Source organism: Saccopteryx leptura, chromosome 8 (assembly GCF_036850995.1).
Source record: "Saccopteryx leptura isolate mSacLep1 chromosome 8, mSacLep1_pri_phased_curated, whole genome shotgun sequence".
Taxonomy (NCBI): Eukaryota; Metazoa; Chordata; class Mammalia; order Chiroptera; family Emballonuridae; genus Saccopteryx; species Saccopteryx leptura.
This window is the reverse complement of record NC_089510.1, coordinates 67,986,605-68,007,057: the sequence shown is the minus strand read 5'-3', so window position 1 is coordinate 68,007,057 and position 20,453 is coordinate 67,986,605. Positions and strand designations below refer to the sequence as shown.

The window sequence follows — 20,453 nt, the reverse complement described above, 5'->3', positions numbered from 1 at the left end:
TGGCAAAGGATTAGAATACATTTTGAGTCGATAGTTGCAATTGTCCTAATGAAGGATGCAGGCCTGAGCCAGGACCACAGCAGTGGGAATGAAGGGAGGAAGATGGTCAGACTGGGAGGAGTTGAGTTGGTAGGACATACGCTTGATTAAATGGAGAAAGGACAGAGAGGATTCCAAAATGTCACAAGCCGGAACAGAGAAAGCATCCTTGTCATACCATTTCAAAGCACCTCTTGAGCCAAATAGGGAGCACTTATCAGAATTCAAAATGTGCAAGATCCTAGCAATTCCACATCCAGGAATTTATCTTATCAATATGCCCTTCGATGTTTACATCCACCCCTCCCCTGTTCCTTCTGTCTCTCTCTCTCTTTCTTTTTCCTTCCTGCAGCCATGGCTCAATTGGTTTAAAGGTATTCTCTCAGCTTTGCTTTAATATTAAGAAATTGGAGCCCTGGACTGTGGCCCAGTGGATAGAGTATTGGCCTGGCATATAGATGTCCCAGGTTTGACTCCTGGTCAGGGCACACAGGAGAAGCAAACACCTGCTTCTCCCACCCTTCCTCTCCTTCTTCTCTTTCTCTTCCTCTCCCACAGCGAGTGGCCCGATAGGTTCGAGCATGACCCCAGGCGCTGAGGGATAGCTTGGTTGGTCTGAGCATGTTAGCTTCAAATGCTAAAAATAGCTTAGTACTAGAGTATCAGCCCCAGACAGGGTTGCTGGGTGGATCCTGGTCAGGGCTCATGCAGGAGTCTACCTCACTATCTTCCCTCCTCTCACTTAAAAATAAAAATTAAAAAAACAAAAAGAAATTGGAACAGCCTAAATGCCCATCAGTTGGGGGACTAGCAAGGTTAGTTATGGTATATTCACAAATGCAACACTATGTTGCTTCCTAAAAGGAGGCAACTCTATATATTCTGATACAGTTCAATCACTAGATAGGTAAGTTACATTGTTAAAGTATGCTATGACTCATTTGTGAGAAGAAAATAAAAAGATACACTATCTTTTCAAAATACTAAAGCATTTATGAATGAAATGATTTGATGTCTGGGATTTGCATCAAAATAATGGGATGGGCCCTTGGTCTGTTGGCTTGGTGGATAGAGCATTGGCCCAAGGTATGGGTATGGACATCCTGGGTTCAATCCCTTGTCAGGGCACCTGACCATCCCTGGCTGGTTGGCTCAGTGGTAGAGCATCAACCTAGCATTTGGATGTCTTGGGTTTGATTTCCAGTCAGGGCACACAGGAGAAGTGCCAATCTGCTTCTCCACCCCTTCCCCTGTTCCTTCTCTCTCTCTTTCTCTCTCTTCTGCTCCCTCAGCCATGGCTTAATTGGTTCAAGTGAGTTGGCCCCAGGTGCTAAGGATGGCTCCATGGCCTCGTCTCAGGCTTTAAAATAGCTCAGTTGCCGAGCAATGGAACAACAGCCCCAGATAGGCAGAGCATCCCCAGGTAGGGGCTTGCCAGGTGGATCCCAGTAAATCAGGTTGCATGCAGGAGTCTGCCTCTCTGCCTCCCCAACTCTCACTTAATAAAAAAAAGAGAGAGAGAAGCAACCATCTGCTTCTCTTTGCCTCCCTCTCCCCCTTCTCTCTTCCACTCTCACAGCCAGTGGCTCAGTTGATTCAAGCACCAGCCCCGGCACTGTGGATAGCTCAGTTGATTCAAGCACCAGCCCCAGATGGAGGGTTGCCAGGTGGATCTCAGTCAGGGTACATGTGGGAGTCTCTCTATCTCCCCTCCTTTCACTTAATAATAATAATAATAATAATAATAATAATATAATAATAATGGGATGGGCCTTTCGGCTAGAACCTCTATGTTCCAATAATTCACCAAAATAACCAACACAAAGGGAAAGAAGATAGACGCCCAATGCACACTATACGTTCTCTAGGACTTTCAGAACACGGAGTTGTTCCTTTCACCACATACATGCAAATCTACAAGACAAGTGAAATTGCAGACATCAAGGGAATGGGCACTGTTCCAAAAGAAATGCCCCACAAATGTTCCCATGGCAAAACTGGACAAGTCTACAGTGTCACCCAGCATGCTCTAGGCATTGTTGTAAACAAACAAGTTAAGGGCAAGATTCTTGCCAAGAAAATCAATGTATGTATTGAGCATATTAAGCACTTTAACAGCTGAGATAGTTTCCTGAAATGTGTGTAGGAAAATGGTCAGGGAAGGAAGGCAGCCAAAGAGAAAGGTACCTGGATTCAACTGAAGCACCAGCCTGCTCTGCCCAGAGGCGCTCACCGTGTGAGAGCCCGTGGGAAGGAGCCTGAGCTGCCGGGACCCTTACCCTGTGGATTCGTGGTGTGATAAGTGTAAAAAATAGAAGACATCTGTACCGTTAAAAAATATTTCTCTCTCTTAAATAAATAAATAAAATTAAAAAAAAAACAACTTAAGCCTGACCAGGAGGTGGCGCAGTGGATAGAGCGTTGGACTGGGATGCAGAGGACCCAGGTTTGAGAACCTGAGGTCGCCAGCTTGAGCGCGGGCTCATCTGGTTTGAGCAAAAGCCCACCAGCTTGAACCCAAGGTCGCTGGCTCCAGCAAGGGGTCACTCGGTCTGCTGAAGGCCCGCAGTCAAGGCACGTATAAGAAAGCAATCAATGAACAACTAAGGTGTTGCAACATGCAATGAAAAACTAATGATTGGCCTGACCTGTGGTGGCGCAGTGGATAAAGCATCAATCTGGAAATGCTGAGGTTGCCGGTTCAAAACCCTGGGCTTGCCTGGTCAAGGCACATATGGGAGTTGATGCTTCCAGCTCCTCCCTCCCTTCTCTCTCTCTCTCTCTCTCTCTCTCTCCCCCCTCTCTATAATGAATAAATAAAATCTTTGAAAAAAAAAAAAACAAAAAAAAAAAACTAATGATTGATGCTTTTCATCTCTCTCCGTTCCTGTCTGTCTGTCCCTGTCTATCCCTCTCTCTGACTTTCTCTCTGTCTCTGTAAAAAATAAATAAATAAATAAAATTTAAAAATATATATTTCTCTTAATTGAGTAAAAGTGTGATGTCCCTTCCCCAAAAGAAATATTAAAAAAAAAAACCCAAAACTGTATGTCCTAAAAAAAATAATAGGATGGGAGTTTAGTGGGTAGGGATATAAACAGGATTTGTATGTTTAAAATTTTTCATTTTAAAAAATGGGTGTGGGTCCAGCAAGTGGATGTACCAGGTTTGATTCCCAGTCAGGGCACACAGGAGCAGTGACCGTCTGCTTCTCCACCCCTCCCTCCTTCTCTCTCTCACTTTCTTTCTCTCTTCCTCTCCCACAGCCATGCCTTGATTGATTCAAGCACATTGGCCCTGGGCACTGAGGATGGCTCTGTGGAGCCTCAGCCTCAGGCTCTAAAAATAGCTCAGTTGTGAGCTATTTTCTATCTCCTCTCCTCTCACTTGGAAAAGAAGGGAAAAAATAGGGGCAAGTGGTTTTGGCCCTCTATTCTTATTTTCTCTCTTTAAACCCTCTATTCCAGCTGATCATGCACCGTGTTAGTTCATGCCTCTAACAATACTCTTGTCTTCCATCTGGCTAAAAATTCCTCATCTTTCCTCAACACCCAGGGCAATTGTCACTTCCACTGAGAAGCTTCCTCCAGCTCCTACAGTTAGGAAAATGGTGTTCCTTCTCTATGCTTGGGCTCCTTCTCTGTGAAGTGTCTCTTCCTATTATTGCAAATTCTTTGTTCCCATGTCATGATACATCTCCTCAGTGGGCAGTAAACATTTTTACAAATGAAACAATATCTCATCAATCTTTTTGTCTGTTCTGACCCTTAGCCCTGTGCTTGGCTTAGAATTAGAACTTAATAAATATTTGTTAATAGCTCAGGGTCTAAGCAAGGAAATGACTAGTTGTTTGGTTTGGCATATGTTGATTTGAAGAAGTCAAAGGAATATAGGAGGAGAGAGAGTGAATGAACTTGTGACAGAAATGTGCAGGGGAAGGAGCAGAGTAGTGCACAAGACGGCAAGGCTCCTACTCTTTTTTTTTTTTTTTTTGTATTTTTCTGAATCTGGAAACAGGGAGAGATAGTCAGACAGACTCCCGTATGCGCCCGACCAGGATCCACCTGGCATGCCCACCAGGGGGCGACGCTCTGCCCACCAGGGGGCGATGCTCTGCCTCTCCGGGGCATTGCTCTGTTATGACCAGAGCCAGTCTAGAGCCTGAGGCAGAGGCCAAGGAGCCATCCCCAGCGCCCGGGCCATCTGCTCCAATGGAGCCTTGGCTGCGGGAGGGGAAGAGAGAGACCAAGAGGAAGGAGAGGGGGAGGGGTGGAGAAGCAGATGGGCACTTCTCCTGTGTGCCCTGGCTGGGAATCAAACCCTGGACTTCTGCACGCCAGGCCGACGCTCTACCACTGAGCCAACCAGCCAGGGCAAAGCTCCTACTCTTAAGGACTTGACCCTCCCTTGGTTGAGGGAGGGCATGGAGAAAGATGTAGTTACAGAGCATGGTAAGTGCCACGGAGGAAGCAACATGGCGAAGCATTTTCTACTCCAGTGAAACGAGTATCAATATCCCACTACAGATGAGTAGATCAGCAGGGGTTCAGATGCAGTCACTCTGCAAAGTCCACAGCGATGAGGGCTAAACGAGACTCGAGCTCTCGTCTGCCCCTCCTGAGTCCACGCACTTTCCCCTGCCCTGTACTGTCTCTCATGAAGCAGGTGAAAACTTAGAGCTCAGACTGAACATTCAGATTTGGATGTCATCTGTCTAGAGCAGGGGTCCCCAAACTATGGCCCGCGGGCCACATGCGGCCCCCTGAGGCCATTTATCCGGCCCCCACCGCACTTCCGGAAGGGGCACCTCTTTCATTGGTGGTCAGTGAGAGGAGTATAGTTCCCATTGAAATACTGGTCAGTTTGTTGATTTAAATTTACTTGTTCTTTATTTTAAATGTTATATTTGTTCCCGTTTTGTTTTTTTACTTTAAAATAAGATATGTGCAGTGTGCAAAGGGATTTGTTCATAGTTTTTTTTATAGTCCGGCCCTCCAATGGTCTGAGGGACAGTGAACTGGCCCCCTGTGTAAAAAGTTTGGGGACCCCTGGTCTAGAGGAAAGAGTTGAAATGAGGGGAGGGGAAGTAACAGCAGCTAATTTTCATTAAGTACTTAATATGCTCAAGACCTCACAGTAAGCATTTTACACGCAGTCATCTGTTTATTCCATATAACAACCCTCATTGAGGCAGGAACTGTTAACAGCCACCACTTTACAGTCCAGGACATGGAAGCTTAGAAGAGTTAAGTTGACAGAGGTGACATACCAGCAAACGTAGTCTAGTCCGTAACCCTCCAGTACCTTTGTGAGAGAGAAGACTGAAATCAGAAGCCAGGTTAGGAAATAGTGGGACCAGATGGTTCATTCAAGGATGCTGGATGAGAAATGTAGGTGGAGATGGGAGGTATTTTGAGAGCCCAAGAAAGACTGTTAGAAAACAAACCAGTGCTCAGTGCAGATCCCGTGGAAAAATCCAGCAAGGAAACCTGAAGGTTGTGGGACTCAGCCAACATGCAGTGGTAAGGAACCTTTGACAGAGTTGTTTTGGGAAATGCAAACCTAATTCCCTATAAGCTCACTACCCAAGCCTCTGCTTGTTGCCCTGGACTTACTCCCTTTCTTCTCCCCCTCAGAATCCTGTTCTGATTCCTCCTATCCAACTTGTCTGCTTGGGGAAGAAGCCCTGGACTATGTTCCCCACTCCTAACCCACCTCCATTCTGATCTCAGTCTCCCCATTTCTCTGGGCCCCCAACCCAACACCTACAGAGCCAACTCTAACCAGCCATTGCACCAACTGCAGGCTGCACCAGCCTCCATGAAGACCATTTGTTTACAGTTCACACCGAGGCAGCCTGACCACGGACAGCGGCACCCCGCCCCCCACCAGGGACACATGCAGGACTGGGAAGCAGGGGGGTGCCAATGGCTAAGGGAAGTGAGAGGGAAGAAAAGGCAAGAGGTTCCAGTGAGAGTGAATTAGCCGGGCACTTACCATGGCTCTTTGTCAATATCATTCAACCATTCATCCTCTTTTTCTGGCTTAATCAGCTGTGCACAGAGCAATTGAAAGGAGCAGCTTCGATGAGTACATGATTTTGCCCCCCCCCCCAACCATAACTGACTGGAACAGGATGGCTATCCTCCCCAACAGAGTCCAAGGGTTGGTTCCTCTCCTTGAACTTTGGACTTAGTTCACCTAATGAGTGCCTGAAGACCCAATGGTCCCGAGGACCACAGTGGTCTAGCTGCTCTGTGGAGAGAGCCGAGCTGAGTCAGAGAGATTTATGTCAGAGCACTAGGGTTAATAAAGGTCCATGACTCTTGTTGCTGAAGACTAGGGGCTGCCCCCCTCCCTGCCCTTGCTGAGGTCTGATGGTCCAGCTCCTCCTGAGTTTCTGTAAGTAATTGCTCCAATAAAATTTGGGTTAGTATGAGTGGATTTCTGTTGCTGGCACCCCACATCTTCTTGGCCAAGATGGGGTTTTGCAGATCTGAAAGCATGGGGCAGGAGTCCAAAGGGGGGAAGTTCTAAGTTCAGAGTTTTAGAAATGACAGTTAAGTGTGTTGGTGTTGCCTGACTTGTGGTGGCACAGTGGGTAAAGCGTCAACTTGGAACACTGAGGTCGCTGATTTGAAGCCCTGGGCTTGCCTGGTCAAGGAACATATGGGAGTTGATGCTTCCTGCCCCACTTCTCTCTCTCTCTCTCTTTCTTCCTCTCTCTCTAAAATGAATAAATATATATAAATCTTTTTCTTTTATTTTAAGTGTGTTGGTATCCCTCCTTCGGATCCTAATGCTGAGTCCACTCCATCTGCTGAACAGACATTTAATGAGCATCCGCCTTGTGCCGGATGTGGCGCTAGGTGCTAGGGTGACCAAGACAAGTAAGCAGAAGCTGCTCTTGAGACACTCACAGTCTCGGAAGGGGTGCAGACATGGAAACACATTACAGCGCGGTGTAATAAAAGCAGTAATGAAAGCACGTGCAAGTTGGCAGAAAAGAGGATGGTGGAAAGGCGTCGTGGAAAAACAAGCAAAGAGCTCTTTGAACCACAGCTTGGAACCATCCAGGAATGCTGAAGGGCTCTGGAGGATTAGCAAAGGCGTTAAAACGGAGGAGAGCAAAATCTCCCAGGCTTCCAGATAGGTAAACATGCTGAAGAATGGTGTTGGGAGCTGTGGAAGGTTCAAAGAGGAATGGGAAAAAAGTTAACCTCTCTTTTCCAGAGAGCCTGGGAAGTGGGCTATGGGCCTCCAGAGATAAGGGAGAAGATAATAGCAAGTGTGCCTGGGAGGGAACTCAATGGGAAGAGAAGGGTGGAGCCTTCAGGGAAATAAGCTATGGCTGGGGGAGGGAGGTCATTACTTAAAACTGAACATGGTTCCATAAGGCCCACAAGGTAACAGAGAGTGTTCATAACTATTTCCTGGGTGCAGGCGCCACACTACGTACACAGCTCCTGCCTTGTAGAGCAGTCTATTAGAGAAAATAGGTGTTAAACAAATAATCACACACATAAACGTACAAAAATACAGCTGTAAAAAGTGCTTCAAAGGAGAAGTCCAGTGTGCCATGGGAGATGAGATCGGAGCGACTCCTTCTGAAGCGACAAGTGAGCTGAGATCCACACACTAACTAGAAGATAATTGGTGAAGATGGCCGGGAAAACGGTAGACTGCATCTTGGATTTGGGACTCAGACAGAAACACAGACAAAGAAAAGGGAGGAGAGGCAGGGATAACAAGAGACTGAGTCCAAAGTTCCCAGGGCCTTGGGAGAAAGGTTCTGAGAAGAGAGTGATCACACCTGTCCCTGCCTTCATTTCTCCTTATCACTGTTAGATGAAACTCTTTGAAATTCATCTCCACTCCAGTGAACAAACTTCCTTCCTTCCTTTACTCCTTTACCCATTCGTTCATTCATCTATCCAGCTGGTCCACGGCAAACAAGGTACCGAGCTCTAAGACGCCAAGAGAAGAAGCTAAGGGAGACCCCCTGGCCCAAGTATTGCAGAAATCAAAGGAGGACAAAAACAGACAACTAGATGATGGAAGTAGGATTTATTAAAGCCAGCGAAGCACATGGGGTTTGTAGCTCCAGAACACAGGCTCCCTGAAGTTGACTTTCTTACAGGTTATATACCTTTGCGGTATCTACGCCATGGGCATGTGATTTCTTTCTTTAAGTTTTCCCAGGGCTCTAGGAGAGGGGAGGGAAGGTTTCAGAGGGGTCAGCAAGGGGAAGGGGTTTCCAGATCACATACATCATTACATACAGATCCTGCTATTCGTGCTTTGTATTGTAACTATGGGATCTAGTTAATTTATCACTGGCTGACTCGGTTACCCCTGCTGGCTCCTTTCCCTTGTATTCCTTTCGTTTCTTCCTTCTCAGGGAAGAGGAGGCCTGCCCCTCCTTCCTCACCAGGAGCTGAGAGATGATAGAAATGCTTTCCTGACACTTTCTTGCTATTGTTCTGACCCACAGCCTGCCAGGCAAGGGAAGGAGGCTAAAGAAGTGACTGTGCTAATCAAAATGCAGAACAAATAAAACACTAAAAAAAAACCAGGGCCTACAGCACACTGATCTCTCCATCCACAGTGGCTGAGGGAGCAAGGGGAGGAGGAGGAAGGGTGATAAAACGTCCATGTGGGCAGGACCATTGCTGAGACTTATTTCTTTCAGAGTTTGGTCCTTTGCGGTAGGCATCCCTCACTTAGTGAAAAAACTCTGTATTACATGTATAAAAACGCGCCACACAGGAGCATATTTACAGAATTCTATAATTTATAAGAGAGAGTCGTTTCTTTAAAATAAGGGCTGCACTCACAGAAAGCAGCGGAGGGAGAATCCCTTGGGTGAGGAAGTCCCTGGGCCTGCCTTGCTCAGGAAGCACAGGGGGCTCCCCACAGTGGTCACAGCTGTGGGAACATGACATTGACCCCTTTGGCTCTGTCCCCACACTGGCCATCTGGCCCCACAATGGTCCTCCCTTGGTTCTGGCCTCTCTGGCCTTGGTCCCTGGGCCTCTTGGCTTGGCTGCTGTAGTCATTCCACATTCAGGGATCACACATGGTGGTGGGAACTCCTCAGACTGGAGGCTTCCAGTGCTCCCAGAGGAAAACGGTTTATGCTTTGAAGTCACATGTTAGCAACATAACTTATTTCCCATTATTCTAAAAGGCTACCATTAATTACCTCTAACAAGTGAGTGTGTATAGCATATATTTATTTTGCAGCTAGGCATTTTCTAGATTTTCTTCAATGATCATAGATTACATTAGTAAAAACGAAAAAGAAACATTTTTTCCTCTTTAGAACAGGTGGGAAGCCAGGCCTGTGCGCCTTTCTTGACTTCCCAGAGCAGACAGCCCAAGACAGAAGCTGGTGTTGGTAAGGAATAGCTCTCTTATTGCATATTAGATAAGCCATATAAAAATAAATAAAAGTATATTCACATTTATCAAACCACTCACAGAGTAGCACCCATGAGATTCCAAAGACCCCTTCCCAAACTGGCCTCCCAGGCTTGCTCAACAACCCTGTGAGGTAGGTCAGTCTCCGTTCCCTGCTGCACACGGGGACCCAGAGGAGTTTGGCACAGGGAACGTGGAGTCAAGTCCAGGGTTGAGGTCTCCAGCCAGTCTTTCCCTTTAAGATGCTTGTCCGACTGAAGGGACCAAACGATCGGCAGCAGAATTGCAGGTCTGAACGAACGAGGCCCCAGGATGCAGCCAGACAAGGCACTGGGCTGCCCGGGGCCTGGCTATTTCTGACTTGCCCTACTTACGAGCTCCCTGCCCAGGACTGTTCTATAATCCAAAGCCATTTGACATTTTGCAATGTGACATTCACAGGACACTACTGGAAAAAATCCTGGTTATTCCATACTTTTTGTGCCTTGAGGAAAAGGTAAGGTGAAGCTTTAAGCAAGCCTGCTGTAGCTTTCTTGACGTTACTCATGCTCATGTGTCCTGAGAAGTTACATCTTTAACTGTGGGCAGAGAATAGGTTGGAAGACTGTTTCAATGTTTTCCAGCAGAACAAGGTCATACCGACACAGCTGGGGCCTGTGAAAAGAAGACAAAATATTATTGTCAATAAAATAATAAAACATCCCATTCTAGTAAAATAACTTGTATTATATCCTTAGGTTAATATTATCTCCTAATGTTATAAGAAAAGGCATATGGTAAGTAAGCAAAGTAACATTAATAACAAGAAAGCAGGATGTAAAATTTTATTTGACACATAACTTCAACTAGGCTTAGCAGCAGTAATAGAAAGCAGATTAGAAAGAAATAACCAAAAATATTAACAGTGGTTTATGCTGAATAATGACATTATGGGTGATGTTTTCTACTTTCCAAAATATTTTTGTTATTAAAGGAGAGGTGGGGAGGCAGGGAGGCACCTGGCAAACCCCCTACGGGATGATGCTCTACCATTTGGGACCAGCTCTGTTGCTTGGCCACTGAGCTATTTCAGCACCTGAGGCAAGGCAATGGAGCCATCCTCAGCATCTAGGGCCAACTTGCTCAAACAATTCCAGCCATGGCTGTGGGAGCAGAGAGAGAGAGAGAGAGAGAGAGAGAGAGAGAAGGAGAGAGGGAAGGAAGGGGTGTAGAAGCAGAAGCAAGCAGATGGGCACTTCTCCTGTGTGCCTGACCAGGAATCAAACCCAGGACTTCCACACTCTGTCCCTGAGCCAACTGGCCAGGACCTTACTTTCCAAATTTTTTCAAGGAACATGTATGCCTTTGGTAATCAGGGGGAAAAGTATTAAGAAGTCCCAAAGTTTTAAGATGTAATGACTCTCCTCTTAGAAAAATATTTTAAGGTACCTTAAATCCTTAGGAAAAAGGAATTTGGACAGTACTATCTGAGCTCTGACCAGTTTTCTCAGTGGATAGAGCATCGGCCCAGCAAGCAGATGCCCTGGGTTCACTCCCTAGTCAGTGCACACAGGAGAAACAACCATCTGCTTCTGTTCCCCTCCCTCGTCTCTCTCTCTTCCCCTCCTACAGCCAGTGACTCCATTGGTTTGAGCATCGGACCTGGGTGCTGAAGATAGCTTGGTTGATTCAAGCTGTGGATCCCTGAGGCACATGCAGTAGTCTGTCTCTCTATGTCCCCTTCTCTCACTAGAAAGAAAGAAAGAAAGAAAGAAAGAAAGAAAGAAAGAAAGAAAGAAAGAAAGAAAGAAAGAAAGAAAGAAAGAAAGAAAGAAAGAAAGAAAGAAAGAAAGAAAGAAAGGAGAGAGAGAGAGAGAGAAAGAAAGAAAGAAAGAAAGAAAGAAAGAAAGAAAGAAAGAAAGAAAGAAAGAAAGAAAGAAAGAAAGGAGGAGAGGGGGGAGGGAGGGGAGGGTAGGGGGGAGGGAGGAAGGGAGGAAGGGAGGAAGGAAGGAAGGAAGGAAGGAAGGAAGGAAGGAAGGAAGGAAGGAAGGAAGGAAGGAAGGAAGGAGCTGCTCACATCATTTCATTTCTTGTCTCTCTCTATCCAGGGATTGGATGCTAGGATTATAACTATGTGGCATTAACAAAATACACGCACCATCACAGCTGTTTCTCCTCTCTTTTTGTCTCTGTCTCCACACACATGTGCACATGCATGCACAAACACATTGTTATTTACTTTTTTTTTAACCAGTTGACAATGGGTCATTTACCACCTAATTGTTCAGTATGTATTTCCTAAGAACAAGGATACTCTAAGTGCAGTTATCAAATTTAACATTGATATAGTACTTTCATATTGTATCAATGGAATATAATATTCCAATTTTTCTGTATATTTTTTATACTAGGCCCTTTTATCAGTTTGCCAAATTATATGAGGTTTTCTTCTCTACAACAAATTATCATCTTGCAAAGCAACATGGGTAGAATGATTAGGGAGGAATTTTATAGCTCTAAACATATAAGATTATATCTTTGAATTAATGAGTCACTTATCTCTAAGTGCATACCAGTAAAATTTTCTTGGATTACAGAGCTACTTGTTTTATCAAGTCTATTTTTTGAAAACCCCTCACTTGCCTGACCAGGCAGTGGTGCAGTGGATAGAGCATCGGACTGGGATGCAGAGGACCCAGGTTCGAAACCCCGAGGTCACCAGCTTGAGCTCTCTCTCATCTGGTTTGAGCAAAAGCCTACCAGCTTGAACCCAAAGGTCACTGGCTCCAGCAAGGGGTTACTCGGTCTGCTGAAGGCCCGCAGTCAAGGCACATATGAGAGAGCAATCAATGAACAACTAAGGTGTTGCAACGCGCAATGAAAAACTAATGATTGATGCTTCTCATCTCTCTCCATTCCTGTCTGTCTGTCCCTGTCTATTCCTCTCTCTGACTCACTCTCTGTCTCTGTAAAAAATAAATAAATACATAAATAAAATTAAAAGATATGAAAACCCCTCACTTCCTTCGTTGTGATAAATAAAGTCCAATTGTAGCATTAGACCAAGCAGACTGGACAAGAATCAACATCATCTTGGGAAAACATGGGCTTGTCAAACCCTGCCTATGTATGGCTTACCGCTCTGGATGGGCAAGTGACCTTAGCTTCATTCGGAGAATCCTGAGCTTGTACTTCGGCCCTATGATAGACCCTGTAGAAAACACCAAAGAAATGGCTGCCACTTTATCCAGATCTTGATTAAATCTTGCAAGCAGACTCACTTGCTGGTATTTCTGAAATGTTGCAGGTTCACTAGAAGGAAGAAATAATACTTTTAAATGGATATAATTTGCTAGTGAAAGAAAAACAATTATGAAGCTTACAAATTACTAGTATTTGACTCCATAGCCTGCAATAGCCGACTTCATAGGCCAAGTCCACTTGATTCCAAAAGACTACGTAAGCAAAGCTGCTGACCCCCGGACTAATGACATATCATGACTTTAGAGAGGTACGTGCTACCTCCTGTATGCTGAGCAGCATCCTCAACTCTTGTCACATGTCTCCAGTCCCCTGAAAACTTCCACAAGGTGAGTATTATTATCTTCATTTTACAGGCAGGGAAACAGATGTTTTTAAACGATAATTTTTTAAATTTATTATTATTTTTTTTTTTTAATTTTTTTTTTCTTTCATTTTTCTGAAGCTGGAAACAGGGAGAGACAGTCAGACAGACTCCCGCATGCGCCCGACCGGGATCCACCCGGCACGCCCACCAGGGGCGATGCTCTGCCCATCCTGGGCGTCGCCATGTTGCGACCAGAGCCACTCTAGCGCCTGAGGCAGAGGCCACAGAGCCATCCCCAGCGCCCGGGCCATCTTTGCTCCAATGGAGCCTTGGCTGCGGGAGGGGAAGAGAGAGACAGAGAGGAAAGCGCGGCGGAGGGGTGGAGAAGCAAATGGGCGCTTCTCCTGTGTGCCCTGGCCGGGAATCGTAAATTTATTATTATTATTATTTTTTTAGTGAGAGAGAGACAGACAGAAAGGGAGAGAGATGAGAAACATCAACTCATAGTTGCAGCACCTTGGTTGTTCATTGATTGCTTTCTCATATGAGCCTTTGCCAAGGTGCTCCAGCTGAGCCAGTGACCTTCAGCTCAAGTCAGTGGCCTTTGAGCTCAAGCCAGCGACCGCCAGGTCATGTCTATGATCCCATGCGCAAGCCAGCAACCTCAGGGTTTTGAACCGGGTTCCTCAGCATCCCAGGCCAACACTATCCATTGAGCCATCGCCTGGTCAGGCAATGACAAAGTTTTTAGTATGTGAGTTAAACCTCAATTTTTTAAAAGATTAAAAGAAGAAATACATCTGAAACAGGGACTTAGGGAGAATCATTAGGTAGATAATGACCTTGAATGTGCCTGCATTTGCACCCATAGTCTGGTAAGAATGGATAAAGTCAAAATACATACTCTAATATCACTTCCTTTACCTTAAATTGTAAAAATAATACTAAAATGTTAACATTACCTTGCAAAAGAAAAGGAGTCATTATCTCCCATGTAATAGAACAACTATTTCCTTTTTTCCTACATATTCTATGATTGGTGATGACTAGTTCACAAACATGACTAAAACGAGAATGATTAAACGTGACTAAAATAAAGATGTTAAGATCTCTATAGTAATCAAGATAAAAACCTCCAAATTTAGGAGTTCTTACATGGGAGAGATTTACTATGCAAAATTAGAACTTCTAAGACATGTAAAGCAAATATGTAACCAATTATTGGCATGAATACTCAAACTCTGCTAGGTGAACACTCACAGTTATATAACTACACAAGCTTCTCTGCTGTTTCTTTGAGTTGCCAGATGAGGCCTCTACCTAGCTTCCTCACTGAAAGTCACAGCTCATAAACTACCTGAGGCTGGTTCCCCAAGACGTGCTATACCTAGTGGAGCCCTCCTTGAAAATGCTGCCCCACTGTGGGTTTGAGGACATTGACACTAGTGAGGTCTCTGAACCACATCAATGAGGGAACCCCCCTAAAGCCCATTACTCACAAACCTGATGTATGGTGGGGTAGAGGAAGCAATACAGCTTAGTGGGAAGAATAGACTGTAGTGTTTAAAACTATGGACATTGGGGTTGGATAGACCTGCCTCTGATTTCACCTAATTTGCCTTCATCGGCCAGCTGTGTGATTTTGGCCAAATCATTTGACCTCTCTGAGCCTCAGTTGCCTCATATATAACATAGAGATGTTAATACTACTTAAGAGGGTTTTTGTGAGAATTACATTAGCCGATGTGTGTAACACACTTACTTCAATAAACAAAGATTATTATTATTATCCAAGGATGTGTTTTTTGTTTGTTTTTGTGACAAAGACAGAGAGAGGGACAGAAAGAGGGACAGATATAGACAGACAGGCAGGAAGAAAGAGAGATGAGAGGCATCAATTCTTAGTTGCATCTCCTTAGTTGTTCATTGACTGCTTTCTCATATGTGCCAGCGACCCCACACTCAAGCCAGATGAGCCCATGCTTGAGCCGGTGACGTTGGGGTTTCAAACCTGGGTCCTCAGCATCTCAGGCCAACACTCTATTCACTGTGCCACTGCCCGGTCAAGCTTAAGTGGGTTTTTTTTTTTTTAATGTTTATCTTTTTTTTTCTAATTTGTTTTTAATTTTTTATTTATTCATTTTAGAGAGGAGAGGGAGAGAGAGAGAGAGAGAGAAAGAGAGAGAGAGAGAGAGAGGAGAGACAGAGAGAGAGAGGGGGGGGGAGCTGGAAGCATCAACTCCCACATGTGCCTTGACCAGGCAAGCCCAGGGTTTCAAACTGGCGACCTCAGCATTTCCAGGTCGACGCTTTATCCACTGCGCCACCACAGGTCAGGTTAAGTTTTATTCTTAATATACTTTCATATCCTGAAGTTTTTCACTTGGTATATCATAAGCATTTTATTGAATATGTTTCATAAATAATCTCAATTTATGAATAATATTCTTTTACATGAGAATATCTAAATTAACCATTTCCTCACTGTGAGATTTTTCAGGTATTTTTAATTTTCTATTGAAAGTTACGTTTTATGAGTTTGAAAAACATACACGTATGCTTCTACATATGTATATGCATAGTATGAGCTCACAAAATAATAGAAACATTTGTGTATGGGGGTGGGTGCCTCTGATGGTGGGATTGTTGATATGAACCAAGAAGTTGCTCTTTTATTTTACATACCCCTTTACCTTTTAAATCCTTTATAGCAAGAAAAGATGACTTTTGTAATTAATGCTTAAACAAAGGAAAGAAGAAGAGGGAGAAGAAAAGAGAGGGGAAATGGAGGGCAGGAAGGGAGAAGAAGAGAGGGAAAGAGGGTGAAAGCAGGCAAGAGTACTCCTTGCACCAATTGCATTTGCAAAGAGCCTGGAGCTCAAGAGCCACGAGAAACAATGAAACAATGTCCCCTTGTACCTTTTGTAGAACAAAGAAAAATATCGATAAGAATATATGTATGGGATTTAATTTCTCCAAGCAAAAAAGAAAATAACAAACTGCAAACTATCCCAACCCAACTTACTGATTGATTTTGGATTCTGTGGTGATTCCAGCTTTGTCTCTCAATTTGATTGTAATGGATCCTCTTCTTATGTTCTTGTTCCAAGTTATAATATCCACAAAGTAATGATATACTGCAAAACCAGGAGAAAATATAGTTAAAGAGAGGTACTCTCAACTGCTCCCCTAAAGGGTCAGTTCCTAAAAACCCAACGTCCCTGATAACAGAGTTTCTTTTTTTAATTTCTCTCTAGTTTCTCTGCAAATATCCAGGGCAGAATTTTCTAATGTTCCTTTCAGTTCTCTTTGGTGAAGATGGCTTGAGTGACAACGGAATTCAATGCTGCCCAGTCACCATGTTGAGGCACAGCCACTGAGTCAGTATTCCCACCTCACTGCACGAGCTCTCCCACCTACTGCTGCGCGTGACTAGTTCACTTCAATCCTTGCCCATCTAGAATAGACTGGCCAGGTGGCCATGTAGAGACCCTGCACAGCTTACAAGGTCTTCTACTACCCGGGCCACGCCCACCAGCCTATCCAGCCCCCTCCTCACTTCTTCAGTCGGACCACACCACCTGCACGGCCAAGCTCCCTCTCGTTCCTGGGCCTTCCCCTCGCTGGGACACTCTTACTTTGCTCCCCCTGCAAACTCATCAATCAGGTTTCAACTTAATGTCACTTACTCCAGGAGGCCTTCATTGACCCTCAGATTAAGTCAGGTCTACCTCTTGGGGTTCTTATCATGCTCTGGGATTCTCCCATCATTAGTCAGCATACTTTACTGTATTTTCAAAATGTGAGAAAAAAATTATAATAAAAAATGGTAGTTGAATGGATACATCTATACAAATATTGCCTGGAAAATGTCTTATGAAGTTACAAAAAATTAAACTAAAATAAACTACAATAATAACTGGGAAGGACAAAAGGGAGGATTATTCTTCTTTGTAATCTCAGTGGTAGCACCTCATAAGCACCCAATATAGTCTTTAATTTTCTTTATTAATTTTAGCAAGAGAGGAAGAGAGAGAAAGAGAGACATGAACATCAAGATGTTCCTGTATGTGCCCTGACTGGGGATTGAACCAGCAACCTCTTCACTTTGAGACGATGCCCTAACCAGCTGAACTATCCTGCCAGCACAATAAATTCTTATATAATAAGTAAAAGTGGCCTGACCAGGCGGTGGCGCAGTGAATAGAGCATTGGACTGGGACACGAAGGACCCAAGTTCGAAACCCCAGGGTCACCGGCTTGAATGCAGACTCATCTGGTTTGAGCAAGGCCAAGGTCGCTGGCTTGAGCAAGGGGTTACCTGGTCTGCTGTAGCCCCCCAGTCAAGGCACATATGAGAAAGCAATCAATGAACAACTAAGGTGTCTCAACAAAGAATTGATGTTTTTCATCTCTCTTCCTTCCTATCTGTCCCTCTCTCTGTCTCTCTCTGTCTCTGTCACAATAAATAAATAAGTAAGTAAGTGAAAGTGCATGACATGTTCAGAGTGCTTTTCTTTCTCTCTACTCTTTGCTCCCCAAGGTCAAGGATGCTTTGTGAAGATGGAGATCCCACCACGATATTCATATTTCCTATCCTTGATCAGACTGGCAGAGAAAGGGAAAGAAGCTCATGGAGATGGTTGTCCCACAGAGAAGTAAGGTAAGCCCCGGCGTTGGTATTTCCTGACCCACTATTGCTCAAGAGCCTGCCCCATTTGAACCTGGCAGACACAAAACCCTGGGCTGCCTCCACACATGGCTCTAACGGAGGGAAACCTGGTGATCTGCAAACTCTTTTACAAGGGTTGCTCCCAAGAAAAGTGAAAAGAGGGACAAGATTACAAGACATACATCTGCCCAGAAAAATTCCTCCTTGCTTCTCAGGGCATCTTCTCTGTTACCCCACTTAGCTCCCATCAGAAACACCCAACTCTCTCCACGTCTTTCAAAGGTCAGCATGGTTGCTTTGGAGCTGGAATAGACCCACAGGTGTGGCTCACACCTGATTTTTCCTAGCCCCAATTTCATGTCACTTGGGGACCAAGCAATTTTCTAGAAGATGTTAGTGATTAGAATGGCCATCCAGTGAAGCAAACACCTATGATTTGTTGAGATTTTAATTTGTATAACCCAGAAGATAGGCATTCTTACCCCCCACTTCACCTAGCAGGACATTGAGACTCAGAGAGGTTAAGTGCCTAGACCAAGGTCACACAGCTATTATTCAGTAGAGCCAGGATTCAATCTAGGTCTTTCCAGCTTTAAAGTCCATGCTTCACCACGGCCTTCATTTGCTAAGAAGTAGCCAGGACGCTGAGACTCAGCCAATCGTAAAATAAAAGGATTAGACAAAAGCAAACAACCACATTCACCACTCACTGCAGAACGGGTTCTCCTCAGCTGTGTCAAAGAATGCTTTAGCCATAGGAGGATCTTGCGCCCTTATATAGTCTTTCCAATCATCAGCATAATAACCTGTAAAATAAGTTGGGGAAATGTAACGTTAACAGATATTATATAAATGTAAAAGCAGTTGGGAAGGTAGAGAGAACAGCGAGTGTGCCGTCACCACTCAGATAATCTCCCTCACACCCACCCTCGTGGTGAGGACCCTGCCCAGCACCAACCACACCCTGCTCGCTACCCTATCCCTAAGAGCTGGGGCTTGCAAAGGGACCCTACTGTGGCTTTTCCTCCTTTCTACTGACATTACATCACCTAGCCCTGGTTCTCAGTAGCAGGGGTGAGGGAGTGGAGAGAACTATTTTCAGCACTGATATTTTTACCCATAATAGCAGCACTCTTACAAAGCAATGTGGGTTTTTTTTTAACTATAATGGGGCCCCTAAATTGCACAGAACCTGGGTTTTGTATATGACTATGTCCCCAGGCAGGTGAATGTCCTCCTTCATATCTACCTCTGCAGGAAGGAGGTTGAGTACCATCCATGGGGTCTCTGTCTCTTTCCTCTGTCCCCGCTCCTAGAGAGCTGCCTCTGCCTTCTGTCTTAACTAATCTGGAGTGGGACCCAGGCAGGAATATTTTTTAAAAGCTTTCTAGGTGAGTCCAATGTACAATCAAGGTTGAGAATCCTTTGTCTATAGCATAACCCAATATTAACTTGGGTTTTTCCTTTGGGAGCCATTAGGAAATTCTCATGATCATCTGGTGCCAAAGTCATCACCACCCGAAATGTTTCTATTAACCCTTAGCGAATATCCAAGCAGCCTCCACAGCATCTATCCCCCCTATCCCCCAGTACAATGCACACACGAGAGCCAGAGTGTGGCACAGAGGCACTTACAGACAGGAAGTGTTAGAAGGGATCATTCTGCAAGGTTCATGTGACAGAAGGGGTCACTGTGACCTTCCCCTAGCAGAGAGGTTATGTGCAACGAGGTGTTACTGTCCCCATAGGAGCAGACTAAGTAAGGTGATTATGCCCTGGGTGGGCTTGGAAACTCTTCTAGAATCTTCTTTTTCATGCTAGAATAGAGTGCCAAGAGAGGTTGCACTGCCTTCTGTATAAAATCCTATACAGATTGCTTTTCTAATATTGATTAAGAAATACCAGAGTACTTCACAGAACAAATTGGCTAGAAAGAACAGACTATATAAATTTTCAAAAAGCATACAATTTTTCAATAGTAAAATGGTGCTGAGATTCCTACCAAAACTTTCTCTTTGTTAATGAGAGGGGAAACCGCATCTTGGACTCACCCAGATGTGGACAGGACATGTTCTGTGATATACTACAGTCGACACACTTGCCATTCCTATAATCCCGGTAGGAGTCACAAGGATATGCAGTGATGGAACAGTTCTCTCTCAGGGAAGAGAGGTACAGGTACACAGACCTCTGGTGGTCACATTTAAAATACTGTAATCCTGGGGTGATTAAAGAATACAGTAGTTGTAGCAATTAATAATAGTATATCACATACGGCATACACACACACAAACACAATTTATTATCTGCCTCTTATATACCAGGCACAGTACTAACAGCTTCAGTATAATTCTATTCCATTTAATCCTTATAAAAACCCATACATCAAGATCCATGCTGGCAAGTGACAGGAGAAAAGAAGATAGACATTTCGCAGGACATTGAGACTCATAGAGGTTAAATGACTTGATCAAGGTCACACAGTTATTATGCCATAGAATCAGGATTCAACCTACATCCTTCCTTTGTCAGTGAAATGGAGAAGAAACATTCAATGGCAGTCAGAGCCAGATGTTTTCAGCAGAAGACAAGTATGTTTATACTGTTAAAGATATCAAAAGAAACTATGGCGAAGGAGAGGGTTGGTAGAGGAAAATCCCCAATGAAGGCAAGCAGAAGAGAAGAGATAGTTTTGAAAAAGGATGATGGATGACTCCACACAGGGTCCAGATGAAGTCATTCAAAAAAGGTCTCAAAGATGGGAAATCAATG

At 44.5% G+C, this 20,453-nt stretch overlaps 1 protein-coding gene and 1 pseudogene across 1 annotated transcript in view; one reads left to right on the top strand and one right to left on the bottom strand.

Moving 5' to 3' along the window:
- Nucleotides 1-1,841: 1,841 nt before the first annotated feature.
- On the top strand, nt 1,842-2,338 carry LOC136379536 (large ribosomal subunit protein eL21-like; annotated as a pseudogene).
- Nucleotides 2,339-9,258: 6,920 nt separating this feature from the next.
- Nucleotides 9,259-20,453, bottom strand: part of LIPH (lipase H) — a 58,099-nt gene continuing 46,904 nt past the window's right edge. Inside the window, exons 6-10 of the mRNA XM_066348029.1 lie at nt 19,733-19,900; nt 18,392-18,487; nt 16,035-16,146; nt 12,580-12,753; nt 9,259-10,116 (exon numbers count right to left, since the gene is read on the bottom strand). Coding sequence (XP_066204126.1) covers nt 10,029-10,116; nt 12,580-12,753; nt 16,035-16,146; nt 18,392-18,487; nt 19,733-19,900 — 638 coding nt within the window. The 3' untranslated portion in view covers nt 9,259-10,028. The remainder of the gene's footprint in view (nt 10,117-12,579; nt 12,754-16,034; nt 16,147-18,391; nt 18,488-19,732; nt 19,901-20,453) is intronic.